The sequence below is a fragment of the Hetaerina americana genome, unplaced genomic scaffold (genome assembly GCF_022747635.1).
Source record: "Hetaerina americana unplaced genomic scaffold, ioHetAmer1.1.p SCAF_7, whole genome shotgun sequence".
Classification (NCBI taxonomy): Eukaryota; Metazoa; Arthropoda; class Insecta; order Odonata; family Calopterygidae; genus Hetaerina; species Hetaerina americana.
Window position 1 is genome coordinate 33380116 of NW_027287316.1, and position 17649 is coordinate 33397764.

At 35.6% G+C, this 17649-nt stretch overlaps 1 protein-coding gene across 1 annotated transcript; it reads right to left on the reverse strand.

Moving 5' to 3' along the window:
- Positions 1-1404: 1404 nt before the first annotated feature.
- Positions 1405-12933, reverse strand: LOC139696706 (uncharacterized). The gene is made up of 5 exons (XM_071595542.1): positions 12622-12933; positions 11558-11740; positions 9997-10131; positions 5053-5125; positions 1405-1786 (listed from the first exon to the last, which is right to left on the reverse strand). Exons 1-5 carry the CDS (start codon positions 12820-12822, stop codon positions 1587-1589), a joined length of 792 nt encoding a protein of 263 aa, XP_071451643.1. The 5' UTR covers positions 12823-12933; the 3' UTR covers positions 1405-1586.
- Positions 12934-17649: the final 4716 nt, after the last annotated feature.

The window sequence follows — 17649 nt, forward strand, 5'->3', positions numbered from 1 at the left end:
TCTCAGACAAAACGCCACCCCTTAAGACATTAAAATACTAATATACTCGACAGTTATAAGGCCAGTATTGACCTACGCAGCACCTGCATGGATGGGACTAGTCAGTAGATCCCTGATGGATAAATTAAATAGTACAGAAAGGAAGACGCTGAGGCTGGCAACCCCTTGGTACCTTTTGATAAGAGTAGGCTAATGCTGATGCCGGGTTTCTCTCCACCCTTCCTTTCCCATCCATCCCTAATGGCACAAATGACCTCAGCTGTCGGTCACCTCCCATAAAAGTACTACTAAGTTAACCTGACAGAGCTGGATTGGTGCCCACTATAACACAGTTTCCACCATCTCAGTGCGGCCGCAAGGTACACGCAGGTTCCTAGGTCTGTACAATGGATCATGTGGCAAATGCCATCTAGTGTGTATCCATGAAGCCATCCGTTCTCCCAGGTGGTGGTAAATTTGCCATAAGAAGTGGTATGGCATGACTCAGAGGGGCAAAGAGGTTGTCGCTGCTCTGTGAGGGGAGATTGAGGAAGAAGGGAAGAGCAAGGGGGAAGTTGCCCAAAGGCACTCTCTCCAAAAATGAGGAGGGGAGGATTTTGTCTTCTTTCTCTCTCAATATATCTCAACTGTGTATATCTAGAACGTCAGGAAATTAAGATAGTCGAAATTAAGGTAGTGGAAATTAAGAGGAAAGACGAGTTCATGTGAAAGAAAGTTGATGAAGGGGTCGGTACCACCACACTTCTTTCTTCCCATTTGTTTCCCACCTAATTGTATTATTTATATCCTTCTTTCTAATTCTGTTTACATTCTTCCATTTCCTTCTCTCATTACACTCTCACAGCCCCAAAATAAAGACTACTATCCATCTATCCATCTTCCCAAACATTTTGCCCATGGCTTCCTAATCCTTTTCTTATCAACTCATGATTTATATTTATTCGTGAGTAAAAAAATCGCTACTTTTTTTAAGAAAAATTATAAACTTTGAAAACACAGAAATACTGCTCTTTTATCAAAATGTAAAAAATGACACAAAACACAGAAAACCGAACTGAAATGTAGAAAGAGCAGGTGTTCTGAAGCATGCCAAAGGCAAGATATGGACCCCATGGTCTTCAACATGTCTCCTTTCATGTCCCAACATGTGGTGAAAATGAAAGTTAGACAAAGGGCATTAACAGTGTAACAAAGTATGTCATCTGCACACTTCAAAGTGCTTGCACAATTTTGTCTCTTAGGTTTGCTTATCATGACAATTAAAAGTTATTTGGTTGGTTTTTTGTATTATTTATATCACTTTTAAATAATTCATACATACATTCATTATAAACTATATCAAATTTAATGACATCAGATTAACAATATCTATTTGAACTTTTTCAGAATGTACAACAGAGCGGAATTCATTGGGGACAAAGGTTTTTTCCTAAGGAGTGTTCAACATCATGTATCTTTTGGAAAACAACCCTGGCAGTGACTTTGGCACACAATATCTCAATTTATGCAGTGCATATATTAACTTTCTTTACTAAGAATGAGGTTAAACTGGAATATTGTCACCATACTCCATATCCACTGTTGAATTACGTTAATAGGCCAACCAGCTGCTCAAGGGCTGAAGCTTTCCTTTCCTCAGCAGTCGCCGTTCGTAGGGCTGCTTCTGCCACTTTGCGATGTGATTCCGCTAACTGTGAAAGTGCTTCAGCAGACTGTTTTTGATACTCAAAGAACTTAACCAAATCTACTTGTGGAGGTGGATGTTGTTCTTGGACGCTTTCGTTCCCTAGTGAAGAGAGAGGTCAGTTAATATGACAAAATTTAAAATAATTGGAGTAAAATCTGGAATGAAGTTTCATATGACATTTGTTTTTATTGCAGGAAGCTTCAGTGGTGATGAGACCATAAAACGTTTTTGCCCTTATTAAGGACCAAAACTAAGTTTTGATGTACATGTAAGTAGTATCTTTGGTAAATAAATTAGCCAACCCTTCCAACATGGAGTGTAAAGAATGGCAAAGGACCAAACTGTTAGACATGCTGGTTTACATTAACTTTGTGTTAAAAATTTTTATGATAGTTCCAAAAATTGTTACATTAAAATAGGCAATTTTGCTTCCCTCTATCTTATAGGGATGAATAAGTCTTTGGAGAGTTTTGTAATATTAACAAAAATAATGTCTATTTCAATAAATAATTTTAAAAGAAGGCTTTTCAAAGATGAAGTGGGCAAGCCACATCATTTGTTATCTCCAATCATAAATGCATGGAAAATATTTTATACCTGAAGATCTCTCTCTGAAAGTTTTCCATCTACAGTATACCTATTTTGGAAGTTACCACTGTTTAAAGTGGCATTGGAGTGGGTTGGACTAAATAAGAGCAACAACATATCTTTCAGACAGTACATGCACAGCAACTAGGGTTCAGATTAGCCAGTGATTTCATTATCGACTGAATTAATTGCATTGAAAAACCAAACACAGTTATCAACCCGAAAGTCAGTTTGTTAGGTAGTGGTAGAGTTTTCCCAATGGTGAGGGTAATTCACATATCGAGGTAGGGAGATCAGTCCCTTTCCATGTACCGGTTATGGTTTCCCAGGGAGATGTGGAACCCAAAAAATAACAGACCTAGGGTGAAGCTGAGGGTGCCCAGAGAGACATGCCAGGGAATCGAACCTGGGCCCTACGGTTAGTAGTCCAATACTCTATCCCTCGACTACCATGTCCCGATGTAATTGGATTAGTGCCATTACATTTCCCACCAAGGTTAAGTGTGAAAAACAAAAGTTATCCAAATTATTATTGGATCATCATTATCTAAAGGTTGAGCCTTGTCTTTGCAGCCATTGGTCTCTTCCCATTGCTGTTCTTTTCAGTTCCTTGCATCTTGTTACTCTCATAGTACTTTTTATATCATCAATAAAATTCTTTCTTGGCCTTCCTCTTCCTTTTTTCCAATTATTTTCCCCTTCAGTAGATTTTCCAAGAAGTAATTATGGCAGAGATCATGTCATACAAATGCAATTTTCCTTTACTCCATCTCTTTTATTAAATTCCATTCCTCTTTAATTTTTCTCAATACTTTTATGTTTCTTTTCTTGTCTGTCCATCTGGATCTTGTTATTGTTATTCTTCTCCAAATCCACATTTCCATTGCTTGGATAGCCAGCTGATGTTTGTGATGCAATCATCACATGAAGAACAAACAGAAACATTTTGTGATGGTCTGATAAGAAGGATGTTCCTAATCATGATGAGGCTTTCTTCTTTTCAAAAGCTAAGTCAGCATAACTTTGTGTACTCAAAAAGAAGTATAATTCAGATAGAAAAATGTAATATAGAGAATTAATGCTGATGCAATAAATAAATATGATGCATGAGTCTGAAGATCTTTCAATTGTAGGGAATCTTAGTATACCAAGGATGTCTGCTTCAAACATTTAGAACTCACATTGAGTAGAACAAAAAATTAGAATAAAAATGGAAATAATGAAAGGCTGATCGAATGCTTTTCATTACATAATGAAACGACTAAAGTATTATGCTATTTTATTTCCTTGCCATTCCACTTGCCACCCAAACCTCCAGCATGACATACAAGCATTGTATTTAAGTTGATTTTTTAGTCTCAAACCTCTGGCTACTTCATTTCATTAGTAATTTCATTTAGGGTGTCATTGAGTTTTTCAAATATTTGCATACTACGAAAGTGCTTCAACATTGTTATTTTAAATAAAGTTAAGCCTTGCAGTTATAAAGCTTTCAGGTGCCTGCCCTACTTGATGTCTTAGATACTTGATGTCAAAATATAATCGACTGGTATATGAGGTGTGCAATTATGCAATGATGTGAGCTGAACTTAAACAGCTGTCGAACATAGCATCCATGGAGATAATAATAGTATCACAGAGTATAAGTTTGATTACATATGGCAACATCATGTAAAATTACCCTGATAAAAAAGCAATTCTAAACTCTTACCTATCAGTGAAAAGAATAGAGAAGGTGAAAAAGAAAACAAACCAGCAAATTAATTGTTTGACCATGTAAGTGAACAAGAGACATAATACCAATTTATATCAGTATACTCTTAAACTATACAGAAATACGAATCGTTCATAATGAGTGAAAAAGAAATGAATTCTTAAATTATCAACAGATGTTAAAATAATCTGAGAAAAACAAAATCCCACTAGTTTACCTAAAATATTAACAAAAGTATGAATCCATTTTTTGAAAAAAATAAGACAAATTTTATGCATGTGATATTCAATTGTGTGCCATTCTTGTTTTAAAATAAAAACGCACATGCATACAGTTACATATAATCACAATATGCAATACCTCATTTTTTGCTAGACATGCTGCCCACTGGCCCGACATCAATATCTAGCATAAAAGATTCTATCAAAGGAAAATAGCTACTTTCCAAGAATAATCACAGAAGTAGTAGAAATAACTAAGACATCTAATAATTTGAACTTGGAAGATGGTCACAGCATCTCCTCCATTTGGAAGAGTCTTTCATGCAATAAATCAGAGAACTCCTATAGACAATGAATGGACAGCTGGACCTACTTAAAAGGGGTCAAACTGTGAACTAGCACTTCAATCTAAAGATACTTCAAAGCCGATTGTGAAACTATTGTCAATAAAGCCAACTTCGAAGAAGGAACCCAGAAGAAGAGTGCCCTCAATAATGGAAATAATGTATAAAAATTATACTATGTTTCACTCATCGCACAATCAATATCATCCCATTATGGAAATAAAGAAAACTATTAACAGTTACATGTTTGAAAGAACAACTACAATCATGCTAAATCACCATATGGCAACTTCACACAGAGGTGCTACTGTTCAAATGATTATTTGAGACAAATAACAAGGCAAGAATCAGAAGCAGTATTAAATAATTACAGATGGTACATTTCATAGATTTGTGAAAAATTCCATTCAAAACAACAGAAGACTTAGAAGAGAACATACATGGTCACATATTTTCCAATTCTTCCACAGCATGTTGGAAATAATAATCGTTACTCACCTTCAGTTTCTGATGAATTATTCCACTCAACTCCAATGGATAAATTATGATCAACCACCATAGGTTCACTCTTCTGAAAAGTAAACCAAAGAGTGAAATCACATAAAGTGAAGATATAAAATTGGATTTAATAAGTTAATGTAACCTATATGATAGTGATGTTGCCTTGATAATTACTAAGTTCAAGCCCCTAACTTTAGTATCAGTAAAAACCTCCTAATATATATATATATATATATATATATATATATATATATATATATATATATATATATATATATATATATATATATATATATATATATATATATATGTGTGTGTGTGTGTGTGAAATAATGTATAAAAAGTAAGATCAAGATTGATAATTAGAAGACTAATAGCTTCAAGTGTGATAATTAGGATATTTTTACCAATTGCTGATTCGCAGAAAAAATCATGCTGCTTTGAACCAGGTACAGAGTGCATTTAAATCTCTACTGCACTTAACTCATGTCTCATTTGCATTACTAGCATCTTACGACATTCATGATTCTGTCAAAGCCTCAGATTAACCAGCCAGAATTTTAGAGAACTTGGAAGTCCATGGTCCCTTGCTTTGGTTATGCTTGCTTAACTCAAACAAACCAAATCTATTTCCAAATAATGTGAATTACCAAGACATTATTATGACAAAAGCAACAACTGAAATTTGTGAGAAGGAAAGTGGGTTTTTTCCATCCCAAGTAGTTCAATGACTTTGCCCCTTCTTCTAGATTCTCTCTTCTAAGTTTGTTTTTAGTTTTCCCTTTCCTTTCCTTGTATCCTTCTAATCCTTGCCTACTCTATCTTATACCACTCTCAGCAATCCTCCAACAGGGAGTGTAAATCATTCAGTAATTACAGGAGTTACTAATTTGCAAGAGAATGAGGTCTCAATACAGATTTTTTTCCATACTCATTCTTGGAAGTAATTATTTCTTTGAAGGACAAAACATACCCTTTGAGTTGGAGATGTGAGATACTTGTATATGTTTTCTAAGTTTGCGACTGCTTTTTAGAGATATTGATGGGCCTAATGACACATTGCTATAATGGATAACAATCAATACATCACAGTGGTTGTTTATTCAGGTACATATAAAGGTGCAATAAGAATACAGTGGAAATTTAAAAATTTAAGTGTTTACTTTGGAAAATGAATGGAAATGAAGGTTCATCCACACATGAACTTCCAGGAATTGAGAGGAGTAGATTAGAGAGTCAGTAAAAAAAACTCATATCGCTAAGTGCTTTTTAATTCTGAAATCAATGCCATCAATGATAATCAAGAATTATGGCAAAATAGACTGAGTAGCTGTAACAAGAAGTGTTAGCTATGAAGAATCTAGTTAAAGCTGCTGATAAAGATTTTGAAGAGGAAATATTGGAGTGGTTTAATCGTGCGCGATCGGATGATATGTCCTAAAGCACGTTCATTAATCAGGAGATGGTGATATCTGTCACCATCCGGTACAGTTTTGACTTGAGGACTTGAAGTGCTCCACTTATTGGCCGTGGTAATTCCGAAACAATCGATTCACTTCCCAAATAACTGGTAAGAAGTCAAATAAAGCTGATAAAGTCAATGCACATGAATGGCTGAGTGATTTTAAATGTATAAAAGAAAAGGATAAACCTCAATATATTTTTTATGATAGGGATGAAATTGACATTTTTTATAATCACCGGAGCAAAGAGAAAGAGAAACATCAACAAGGCAAACAAAGCAAAAATAAATTGACTATGGTACTCGGTCAAAGTTTTGGTGGGAGTGAGAAACTTGGAGGGCGGGTGACTGGAAAACTGAAGGGTAAACACTGTTTTAACCATATAATTAATTTAAAGTTTCCCTGTAATTACACCCACCATAAGAAGACATGAATTAATGGCATCACAGTCCAATGTGATTCACACAATTAAATCATCAGATGGTTGGTTGCTCATGAGTTTTCACATTGGTCATGACCAACATTTATGGTTTGGTTCATTATGCCAAACACGACAAGCTGTTGGCAGCAATTACACCCCGAGGAATCATCACTCTGATGATAGCTTATTGGATTCTCCTTCTACAAGTTGTAACCTGCATGGTGAAAGCAATGATATTCTATGATTGAGTGTCTTAGGTCCACACTGAGAGCTGCATATCTCAGGATGCCTCCATATTTGCTAGTCATGATTCATGGTAAAACTAAGGTGAAGGCACACGGATATTCAGAACCATCAGTATAGGCCTTGGATCCAGCAAGAAGCATTAGAGGAGCTTAGGAGGCCACACCAGGAAAAAATATTAAAAATTACTTTCAAAAGTCCTGGAATCATTCAGAATGAGATATTTCACAGACACTTATTCCAATGGAGGAACAGGCTGTCATTTGAACTTTAATTGTAATTATTCTTCAAGAAAGTTTTATTTATCCTCCATTTTTCACAAGTTTAGGCTAACTCTTAAGATTTATTCAGATCTCAACATTGATGTCACCATTTGTTTGTTGGAGTTAATTTGATCACAGCACCCACTCAAATAGTGAATTCCAATTTAGGCCATGTAAAACTGTGTTGAAATACGAGGGTCATCCGGAAAGTAGTACCCGTTCGTGCCGCATGAAGTGCTGACGACGCGAGTAGCCGCTGGACGAGGTCAGATAGCTTCAGTGGCTTGTCTGCCTTCTCTGAGCCAAGTTGCGTGACGCTAGCATTGCCTGTGTTGTTTCTGTGATTGTTTACAATGTTTAAAAAAATTGAGAACGCCGCCAGTTGTGAAGTGAGGGCAGTGATTAAATTCCTCAATGCAAGAAACGTTCGCCCATGTGATATTCATCGCCAATTAAAGGAGGTGTATGGAGACAATGTAATGGACGAGTCGTCTGTTCGGCGGTGGTGTCGCAACTTCAACATGGGGAGGGGGAACACACACGACGATGAGCGTTCGGGGAGACCGTCTGTCATTACAGACCAACTGGTGAGCTCAGTTGACGAATTCGTGAGGAATGATCGGCGCGTCACAATTGATGACATCTGTGAGCATTTTCCCAATGTTTCTCGAACAATTGTTCATGAAATTGTTAAACACCATCTGCATTATGCAAAAATTTGTGCAAGATGGGTCCCTCGCGTATCTCAATGAGCTGGCGGCGAAGGACTATGCAGCAGGAATACAGAAACTTGTCACACGTTATGACAAATGCCTTAATTTGCTTGGAGATTATGTTGAGAAGTAGTTTAAAGTATCCTCTTTCAAATAAAATTTTTTATGTTTGTTAATATTTACTTTTGTGTCTTTATTTCACGAACGGGTTCTACTTTCCGGATGACCCTCGTACAATCATAAAACTGAGTGGTTGTAGCTTAATTAATTCGTGTGCTGTTTCAATAGTTTGATTTGCATGAGAAACAAAACTGTAGACAATTGAAGAATAATAAATATGCATTTAAACTCTACTTGAACAATGGCACCATGGCATTTTACCAATTACCTTGAGTTTGAGATATGTTTAAAGGTCATTTCAACCTTCTCCATATATATATATATATATATATATATATATATATATATATATATATATATATATATATATATATATATATATATATATATATATATATATATATATATATATATATATATATATATATATATATATATATATATATATATATATATATATATATATATATATATGTGTGTGTGTGTGTGTGTGTGTGTGTAATCAAATTAAAGAGAGAACATTCTTTTCCACAGAATTTATTCGTTTGGTACAATGCATTTCACTGTGATATGGCATCTTAAGGTACCAATTTGTAGTAAGATACGAGACATACCTGTACATGACATAAGATACTGACACGTACATGTGATGTAGATATAGAAACAGTTTGATGAGTGGAGTAAGTTGAAGCTCAAACAGAATCGATTATTTTGTGGTAAACCAAATAAATTCATTGGAAAAGTATGGTCTCTCTTTCATTTGACATTTATACAAAACTTCCACAGAGTAAAGCTTGACCCTGTAAGATTTATCTATTAATCAGTTGATTATACATTGTAGAATACTTCCAGGTTATTATGCAAACATTAGATAAGATGTGAACCTGTTTCTCCTATTCCTTTGATGCCCTTATCTTTGTATGACCAAAGGGAAAAAAATATGGCGTGAGTGAATAGAATGAAGGGAGGTCAAATTCAAGAAAACTTGTAAGAACTATTATAATTATAACTACATAACCACTCCTTCTACCACGTCTTTTCCTTTAATCTTCTTAGCACAATTAGGGAGTAAATACTCAGTGTAATTGGAAATAATCACATACATCTATTCCTTGAACATATACTTCCATGAATATAATGATAATTACTTTTTATTGTACCTAAATATAGGCCCAGTTTAAGGATCCGTGAGGCTGTTGGCACTGCTAACCATGGGGCCTTGTCCTTAGGTAGTATACACTTCGTGCTATTTTTGAAACCAAACATTGTGTCTATATATAGGAAGAAAAAAATTACAAATATCATAAATTCAAATTAAGTCATAAATACATCTCAGTTTATTAAAAAAAGAAGCTTTGTATGGTCTGTCAAATTGGCCTCAATATTAGTTTAAAAATAAATACAAAAAGTAGATTTGCAAATGAAAATAGATAAAAAGTTGAGTCATTCCATACTCTCCAAATAGCAATAATTAGAAACATATCAATAAATCATATACAAAATAACAAATGATAAACATCATCTTACAAAAAAAATCTTCAAGTTCCAACAGAATTTAAAAAATATTCCAACATATTAGAATCAAAATAATTTTTCCTCAAAAAGAATTTCCATTGATGGGCCCCTGTCAGCATGGAGCTCATAGTACATGCCACATACACCACTCGGATAAACTGGCCCTATTTAAATAGGTATATTAATTATACATTATTACTCACCACGCAGGTATAGTTGTTGGGCTCGACTTTAGGTATAATAGGTATTATTGGGTCTGGCATCATATCAACGGCTCCACAGTTTCCATTCACTGGGATACTCATAGGAGAGCCTTCATCCAAACAAGTTTGAGACTCCTGAATTGAGAGAATTAAACAGACTATAAACTACAACTAGAATTAAAAAGTTAGCAAATTTTGGAGAATAATATTTTCATTTGAAGCATATGCAAAGTTAGAAATATTATTAATTATGGTATATGCATTTTAGCATTACACAATATTTTGAAGTTCCTCCAAATGATACAAAGAGTGGAAATAAAATGAATGAGTAGAAGTTTTATTTCTTGATAATTTACTGATAATGATGGCATATCAGACACTGCTTTATTGCAATACGGCAAACACAAGAAAAAAAGCTTTAACAGTCCACTCAAAATATTTGATTCTTTCCAAAGGGTGATTTTTAAGTAAATGCAAAACAAAATTTGGAAAAAATTTGGGATAGCTGTTTGATTGGCATGTACTTTGCAGCCAGAACTCATAACATGTTATGTGCCAGGAGAACACAACATGCAAAGAATACTCAGAGGTTTGTGACTCAAGCCAAGGGGTCAATTTTTTTCACTTTGAGAGTGACCATTCTCGAGATTTTACACCATTCTCCACAGTGTTTAATTATTGCAATAAATAAATCAACATATATGAACATAAATATATATTATTATTAAGCAATCTACCGGTTAAGGTATGTTTTGGATGGTCACAACCACAAAATAAATATTTTGTGACTCTTAACAAAACAAAACAATCCAGCAACCTACTCTCCATCAGGTCCCTCTTCATCTCAGTGTACTTCCTTCCTCCCTTCATCCTGTCCAACATCCCTAACCTGTTCCTACCCTTTCCTCATTTGCTGAACATTCTCCCCTCTATCACAGTCTTCCAAACTGTGGGCGCCCAGAGGCAGCACCCAGAATCGAACCCAGGCCCAGTGCTCTAACCACTGGAATATCATGCCCCCCAATAACAATACTATACAGTAAGTGGGTAATAAATATCACAACTGCTTGCCTACATTCAATGGGTCATCAGGATTATTCAAAATTGTTTAAATACCCAGTAAAGACTTACTAAAGTCACCTCCAATCAACAAGGATTTTACACTCCTGTATGATACTACTTATGGTTAAATACTCAATCATAACAAAGTGAATACTTGCAGTTCTATTTGCTCTGCTATAGTACTGACACGTTGGATTTTCAGTGAAATAACAACTTTTAACAGCAAAATGCTCTGTGAAAGCTTAATGACATTTTTGAAATGACAATAAATATGAACACATATGAAACAAATATGAACATGTAAATATGCCAAGTTCACCCTTTGGAACTAACATTAAAATGGATTTAAGGACATTTTAGGATGTAATGAAAGAACATGTAAAGACTGGGGTTCAGTTAAATGAAGGTTTGAATAAATGAGTTATTGAGGTGGGATGAGGTTGGTCAGTTTTCAAAGAGTTAAAAAACCATAATGAAAATATTTCAATGCATAGCTTACGTAGTAGGTGGCATTTAATGGGTCCTGAGTTGTGGTGGAAACAGTGCATTTTGAGCGAAATATGCACATGAGTCCTGCAATTCTCTTCTGAACTGGGCTCAATTTAACGAGTGCTCCATCCACTCCACCTGTTCTTCTCTGCAGAATTTTAGCTCTAGTCGTTTTCTTCATGTCATTCCATGTCTGAAAGAAATTAATATTGGGGAATCAAATATAATTACACAAAAGGCTTGTTGAAATGGGAGAGCCAAGAATGATAGAATGAAATTCTTCCACGTTTGCACCAGCATGTACAAACATTTGCTACTAGTAGAATTATAGCCTTAAAGAAATACCGAATTTTTCAAGATTTTACAGACAGAAATTTCCTTGGGCCAGGAATGGTAACAAAACTGACTTCTGTGAAATATGTGCTAGTGCTGAGCTGAGTTTCCAATGAGCAGAGCTGACGAATAATGACCAACCCGAGCTGATATTCGTAATACTTGGGTTAGTCTGTGCATTTTTGACTACAACTGGGCACATGTTCATTTCGCAAAGGTGTGATACCTTCTGCTGAGCAAAGATACTGCAATTTATGGAAAAATTTGGAATTCACCATTTCTACATCTCGAATTGGAAATCTGTGAAGCATTAAGTTCTACACCGCCATTCAAGTCTGAATACTTAAGAGTAAGAAGTTCAAGAATATCATTCCAGCACATTTTCCCACAAACACTGTACCTCTATCTTCTAAAGCAAAAACAGCAACTAGACCTTCTACCACAGTCTATATACGAGTATATTACTGGAGTACCCGATAACCACAACTTAACGTATGACCTGAGCAGTGCAAAATAATTCATACAATTGGAGATGTAATGAATTTATGATATTTTAATTTAGTATATGCCGAGGGAGAAATTGATACATTCATACCACATAAATAGTCACGCCCTTCATGGGAAACATGGTAAAACATTGCAACAACAACTTACGATCCGTAAAAGAGCAACAATAGGCTTTCTCTGAAAAGACATTGCCAAGAAATTGATGTTGCAGTTCAAGGAACAGCGAAACTTTACCTGCCGCCAGTACACCAAATTTTTTTTCGGTCCGTTTCTGCATGAATTTAGTTGATGAGTAACTTCTTTCCACATTCTCATGAAATCTTCATGGCAAGATTTCGCCTTTAATTTTCCCCTGGATAAGTCAGGATGCGTTTCCATGTACCTGATCAATACCATTTTTTGCTCCATACTGATAGTGTTGCTTTTTGTTGCCATTTTGGAAGGATACAAGCTTACTGCAACAAAAATACTTTACACAACAAAAGATGAATTTAAATGGGGAATACAAAATATTTATTTCACCACGATTTCCTGTAGCGTCCACAAATCAAGCTAGTCCACCTTTAGCCTGCGAGAGGACTCCGCCTTCACCTCCAGTCACTTCCTCTCTCTAGTTGGAAAATATTAGTACTTGAAGCATATCTTATATGAAAACGCGGCAAATAGAAAAGCCGCGAGTTTTGTAACAGCAAAACCATATTTTTAAACCATATATATATACTTTCGATATATTTTCTGTTCAACTGTAACTGTACACACTTATTTTATAAAATAATATCATACAATATGACAGGTCAAATGTTAATCGGTCAGACGAAAGTGGATACTCATAAACTTATGTTGGTATCAATGCTATCCAAAAGGAGAGTGAACAGAATTCTCCCATACCATTTAGAGAAAAGCAACTTTTACTCAGCTTTTATAATGATATTTTTTAAGAACGGGTAAATTTTTTACATGTTTTTTTCGCGGGGGAAAAACATAGTTTTGCCAATGACTAAAAACTTCATGAAAAAAAATTTAATCGGATTCATTTCAACTAAATTAAACTTATCGGACTTAAAATTTTATCTTAACTGAGATAAATATATGTCACATCTGAGTTTACAGTTAACTTCTTCAAGTTTACAAACGTTTTGTTCTGTGAGACGCCAATACAGCAGGTAGACGATGAGAAGGTGAAGACGCGAAGAGAGCAGTTACAAAATAGAGGAGAGTACTGAGTATGTTGGCAGCGGGTTCTCCCTGGAATGTTGTTAAAATCCTAGATTTTAAATCCTGTAAAAATATTATTAAAAACTAATATCCTAATAAATAAATAACCTTAAAATTGATAATGAGCATTATGATACGTGTAAAATGAATGTTTTCGATTGTTAAAGCTGGTTAAAACATAATTATGAAGATGTTTATTTCATAATTAGATTATTGCTTGAATTTTAATAAGAAAAAAGATCAATCTAATAGGTTACAATCAGTACTTAGCGCATTTTAGAATCATTGTGATAGATGGCGAATGATAATTTATAAGAAGAAAACGAAGGTAATGAGCAATCTCAACAATTACGAAGGCTAACATAAGTATTTAGGTTGTGGAACATAAACTAGAACTGGAACAGGTAAAACAGTGTACCTGTTTACTAAGTGTTGGAGGTGGAAGTTGATGACGGGCACCTCAATTAAAAACACATGGTAAGAAACACCTAGAGTAAGATTTAATTTAAAGTGTATTTTGGTGGCTTTCGAGACGTGGGAGTGGAGAAGAATGAAAAAATGAAATGAAAGAAAAGGAAAACCAGCAACGAAGTTCTAGGCATGGTAGTGAAAGTGCTGTTGGAAGAAATTTGAGTAGGGTAGGAGAAACTGAGAGGCAATATGGTGTTGCAGACGTTAATGTAGAGGGAAAATTTAAAAAAAGTGAGGTGGAGGGAGAAAAAGAATACAGAATATTTCTATGATGAAATTTAGGGAGATAGAAAGTATGCTAGAGCCAAAGAAGCAGCCTTTGTGATATGTGGTATAAGGTTTGAGATATGCTCTAATTCCTTTTCTTGGTGGAGCATTAATTGAGTGCCACATGGACTTGATTTATTTACGACTGCTTTGTATTTCCAATGTAATTTTGCACAAAATATAAACATCATAATAATATTTATTATTATTTATTAGGTAATCTACCGGTTAAGGTAGGTTTTTGGATGGACGTAATTATTAATTAAATAATTTGTGGCCCCTAGAAAAAACACATCATCCTACTCTACATCAGGTCCCTCTTCAGCTCCGAGTACTTTCTTCCTCCCTTCATCCCGTCCAACATCCCTATCCTGTTCCTTCCCTTCCCTCGTTTGCCTAACATTCTCCCCTCAATTACCGTCTTCAACATCCCGCTGCCGGTCAAAACCCCCTTCAGCCACTTTTCCTGCCTCCATAGGATTTCTCCCAACAAACACCTCTCTTCGCCCACCATACCAAGTACTTCCTCGTTTGTTTTCTTCTCTGCCCATTTCACCTTCTCCATTCTTCTCCACACCCACATTTCAAAAGCCTCCAGTCTACGTCTATCCTCCTGCTTCAATGACCACGTATCCGCGCCGCACATAGCTACGCTCCATATCAAAGTTTTTACGAGTCTTTTCTTAACATCCTTACTCAACGTCCCTCTCATCAACTCCCTCCTCCTCATAATAGCCTCTTTGCCTAGCGTAATTCTTCTCCTTACGTCCCTACTACTTTGACCGTGTTGGTCCAAAACACTACCGAGATACGTAAACTGTTCTACCTACTCTAGTTTTTGCCCTCCTATTTTAATGTTAAGCTTGGCCTTTTTCTTTCTAGAAAATCGCATAACCTTTGTTTTATTAATATTGATTCTCATCCCATACCTGTCGCACTGAATTTCCAATTCACTCAGCAATGCTTGCAGCCCCTTGGCTGAATGACAAACTAAAGCTTGGTCATCAGCAAACCTAATTGATTTTACGAATTCCCCGCCCACCTTCATTCCTACCTCGAGTTCTTCCCATGCCTCTTTAATCGTTTCCTCTGCATACAGGTTGAACAGCAACGGTGATAATGGGCAATCCTGCCTTGCACCTCTTCCTAACACTGCCCAACCGGACTCCCCGTTTCCCACTCGCACCTGAGCAGTCTGAGACATGTACAGGTTGCGGATTAGCCTCCTTTCCCTCCAATCTATTCCTATTTTCTGCAGAATACTCATTAGTTTTTCCCAATTCACTCTATCAAACGCCTTTTCGAAATCTACGAAACAGGCAAATACCTCCTGGTTGTGTTCTATATTCCTCTCGATTAATAATCTCATTACTGCAATGTAAAACAAAAATCAAATCATCAATGGGCATATTTTATTATTTTTCAAAAGGCCGCGTAATGGTCAGACTATTAATAATTAATGTCTTCATGAAATCATATTTATGACGAAGTCTTATTACAAAATATTCTTCCCTTAAATTGCTAACAAAATAAAACAACTCTATACTTGTGATCATTATGCCTGCTTTTTTCGCAGCATTTCTTCTGATGAACTTTCCTGTTGACTGAATCTAAAATAAATTAGGAAAATAATACGAACAGGCTTTAGCAAATAGTTTTTCGAGACTTGCTGGGTAAATTTTCTAATATAATTCTCATGCAGGGCCATTAATACTCAGGGAGAACTGATACATTCCAAATAAATTATCTATTAGAGTAAGTAAAATTATTAAAGGTAAACTGAATAAAAGTATGATAATGCACTTGACAGTTGGCTTGAAGGAAATGACAAATAATTTCCATTTACATGAGCCATCAACTTGATCCATGGGTGTAAATACTGCTAAAAATTACTGGAAGGAATACGATGTAAATTAATCGAGAGACAGCAGCCATACTTCAGGATACTGCGCCAATTTGCTGCGAATAATAGTATAGAGGATCCAATGAACGATTTTGGTTCCTTCTACACGGACCTCGCATGGAAAATACATTTGAAATAGCTGCGAGACTGAAATAAAGACCACCTCGTCTAACACAAAGTGGAGAAAGATGTAAAGGAGAGGTGATATCTCTCACGATCGACATCTCATCTTCTTCCATCATCCCACGAACTGATGAGACCCAAAGTCGAAAGATGGGACAAAAATAGTGTTGATTCGAACGCTCCGCTCTGACCGTCGAAAATTTACGTGATAAAAAACTGCTCACGTGATAAAAAAATTCCCTGTTGTCAGAAAACACACGATGGGAGTCGATCAATGCACAAAGATTTTCTGTAAAACATAACTTGTCGAAAAAGTCGATTTTAAACCCCACCCCTCGGGGTGGGGTTTAAAATAGTACGCGAAATCACAGTGAGATTAAAAGGGAAACAGAATGTCGAATCAAACCAACAATAAACTATCAAACCAAATGAAAATTCACTTTCTCCTTTTTCCCCACCAAGTTCGCGATTCGTGGTACAAAAACGAAGCACAACTATTCAAATTAATTTATCTATCGTCCAGAGTTAAATTAATCGTCTCAATGTCTCAGTTATATTATGAAACAATAAAGTTCCCTTGATAGCTAGTATCCCAATACCACCCCGCCTTGCCTGCGTGGTCTCACAGGTTAATATCTACTCGTAGACATAAAATCGTACTTACTTCAGCCATAGGCTGTGCACAATTTTATATGACACCACAAACCTACCTACAGATATTCGACGGAAATTTTTTCAATTATTAGTGCATGACATAGAATCCTTTATCTTACAAAACCTCAATTGATCAGTCCATTACCTCCTCCAAACTTATATATTTTCATTAAAAAAAGGTGAGGCTCATTCTCTTCGATAGGGAGAATATTGAGTCCATCCTAAAGAAAAAAAATAGATTTCTAAAAACTACGCAATATTCAATAATAAAATGAGAGAAGAAATGAGCTTGAGTTCATTTTTCATTTCGCTTTCCAGAGCCACAAAGGAAAACTTTTAATAGACCTAAGTAATCCTCGACGATCGTAGTCTAACAAATTTAAAATCCTCATTCTTTTTTGGGCTCTGTACAACGGTTAATAAAGCTGTATTATCGCCATCTTCACATATTTAAAGTCTTCAGTAATGAAATAAGCTACCGCCAATTAGTAAATGTTGTCTTTTATCTTTGGTCATAAAATGGAAAATCGTATGTGAGATGTAAAGCTCTGGCCACATGATATTTTTTTCTATCACTCTCGCGAAACTCGCTGGTTCTCTGCGGTCTACCGAAGATTGTAAAAGATTTC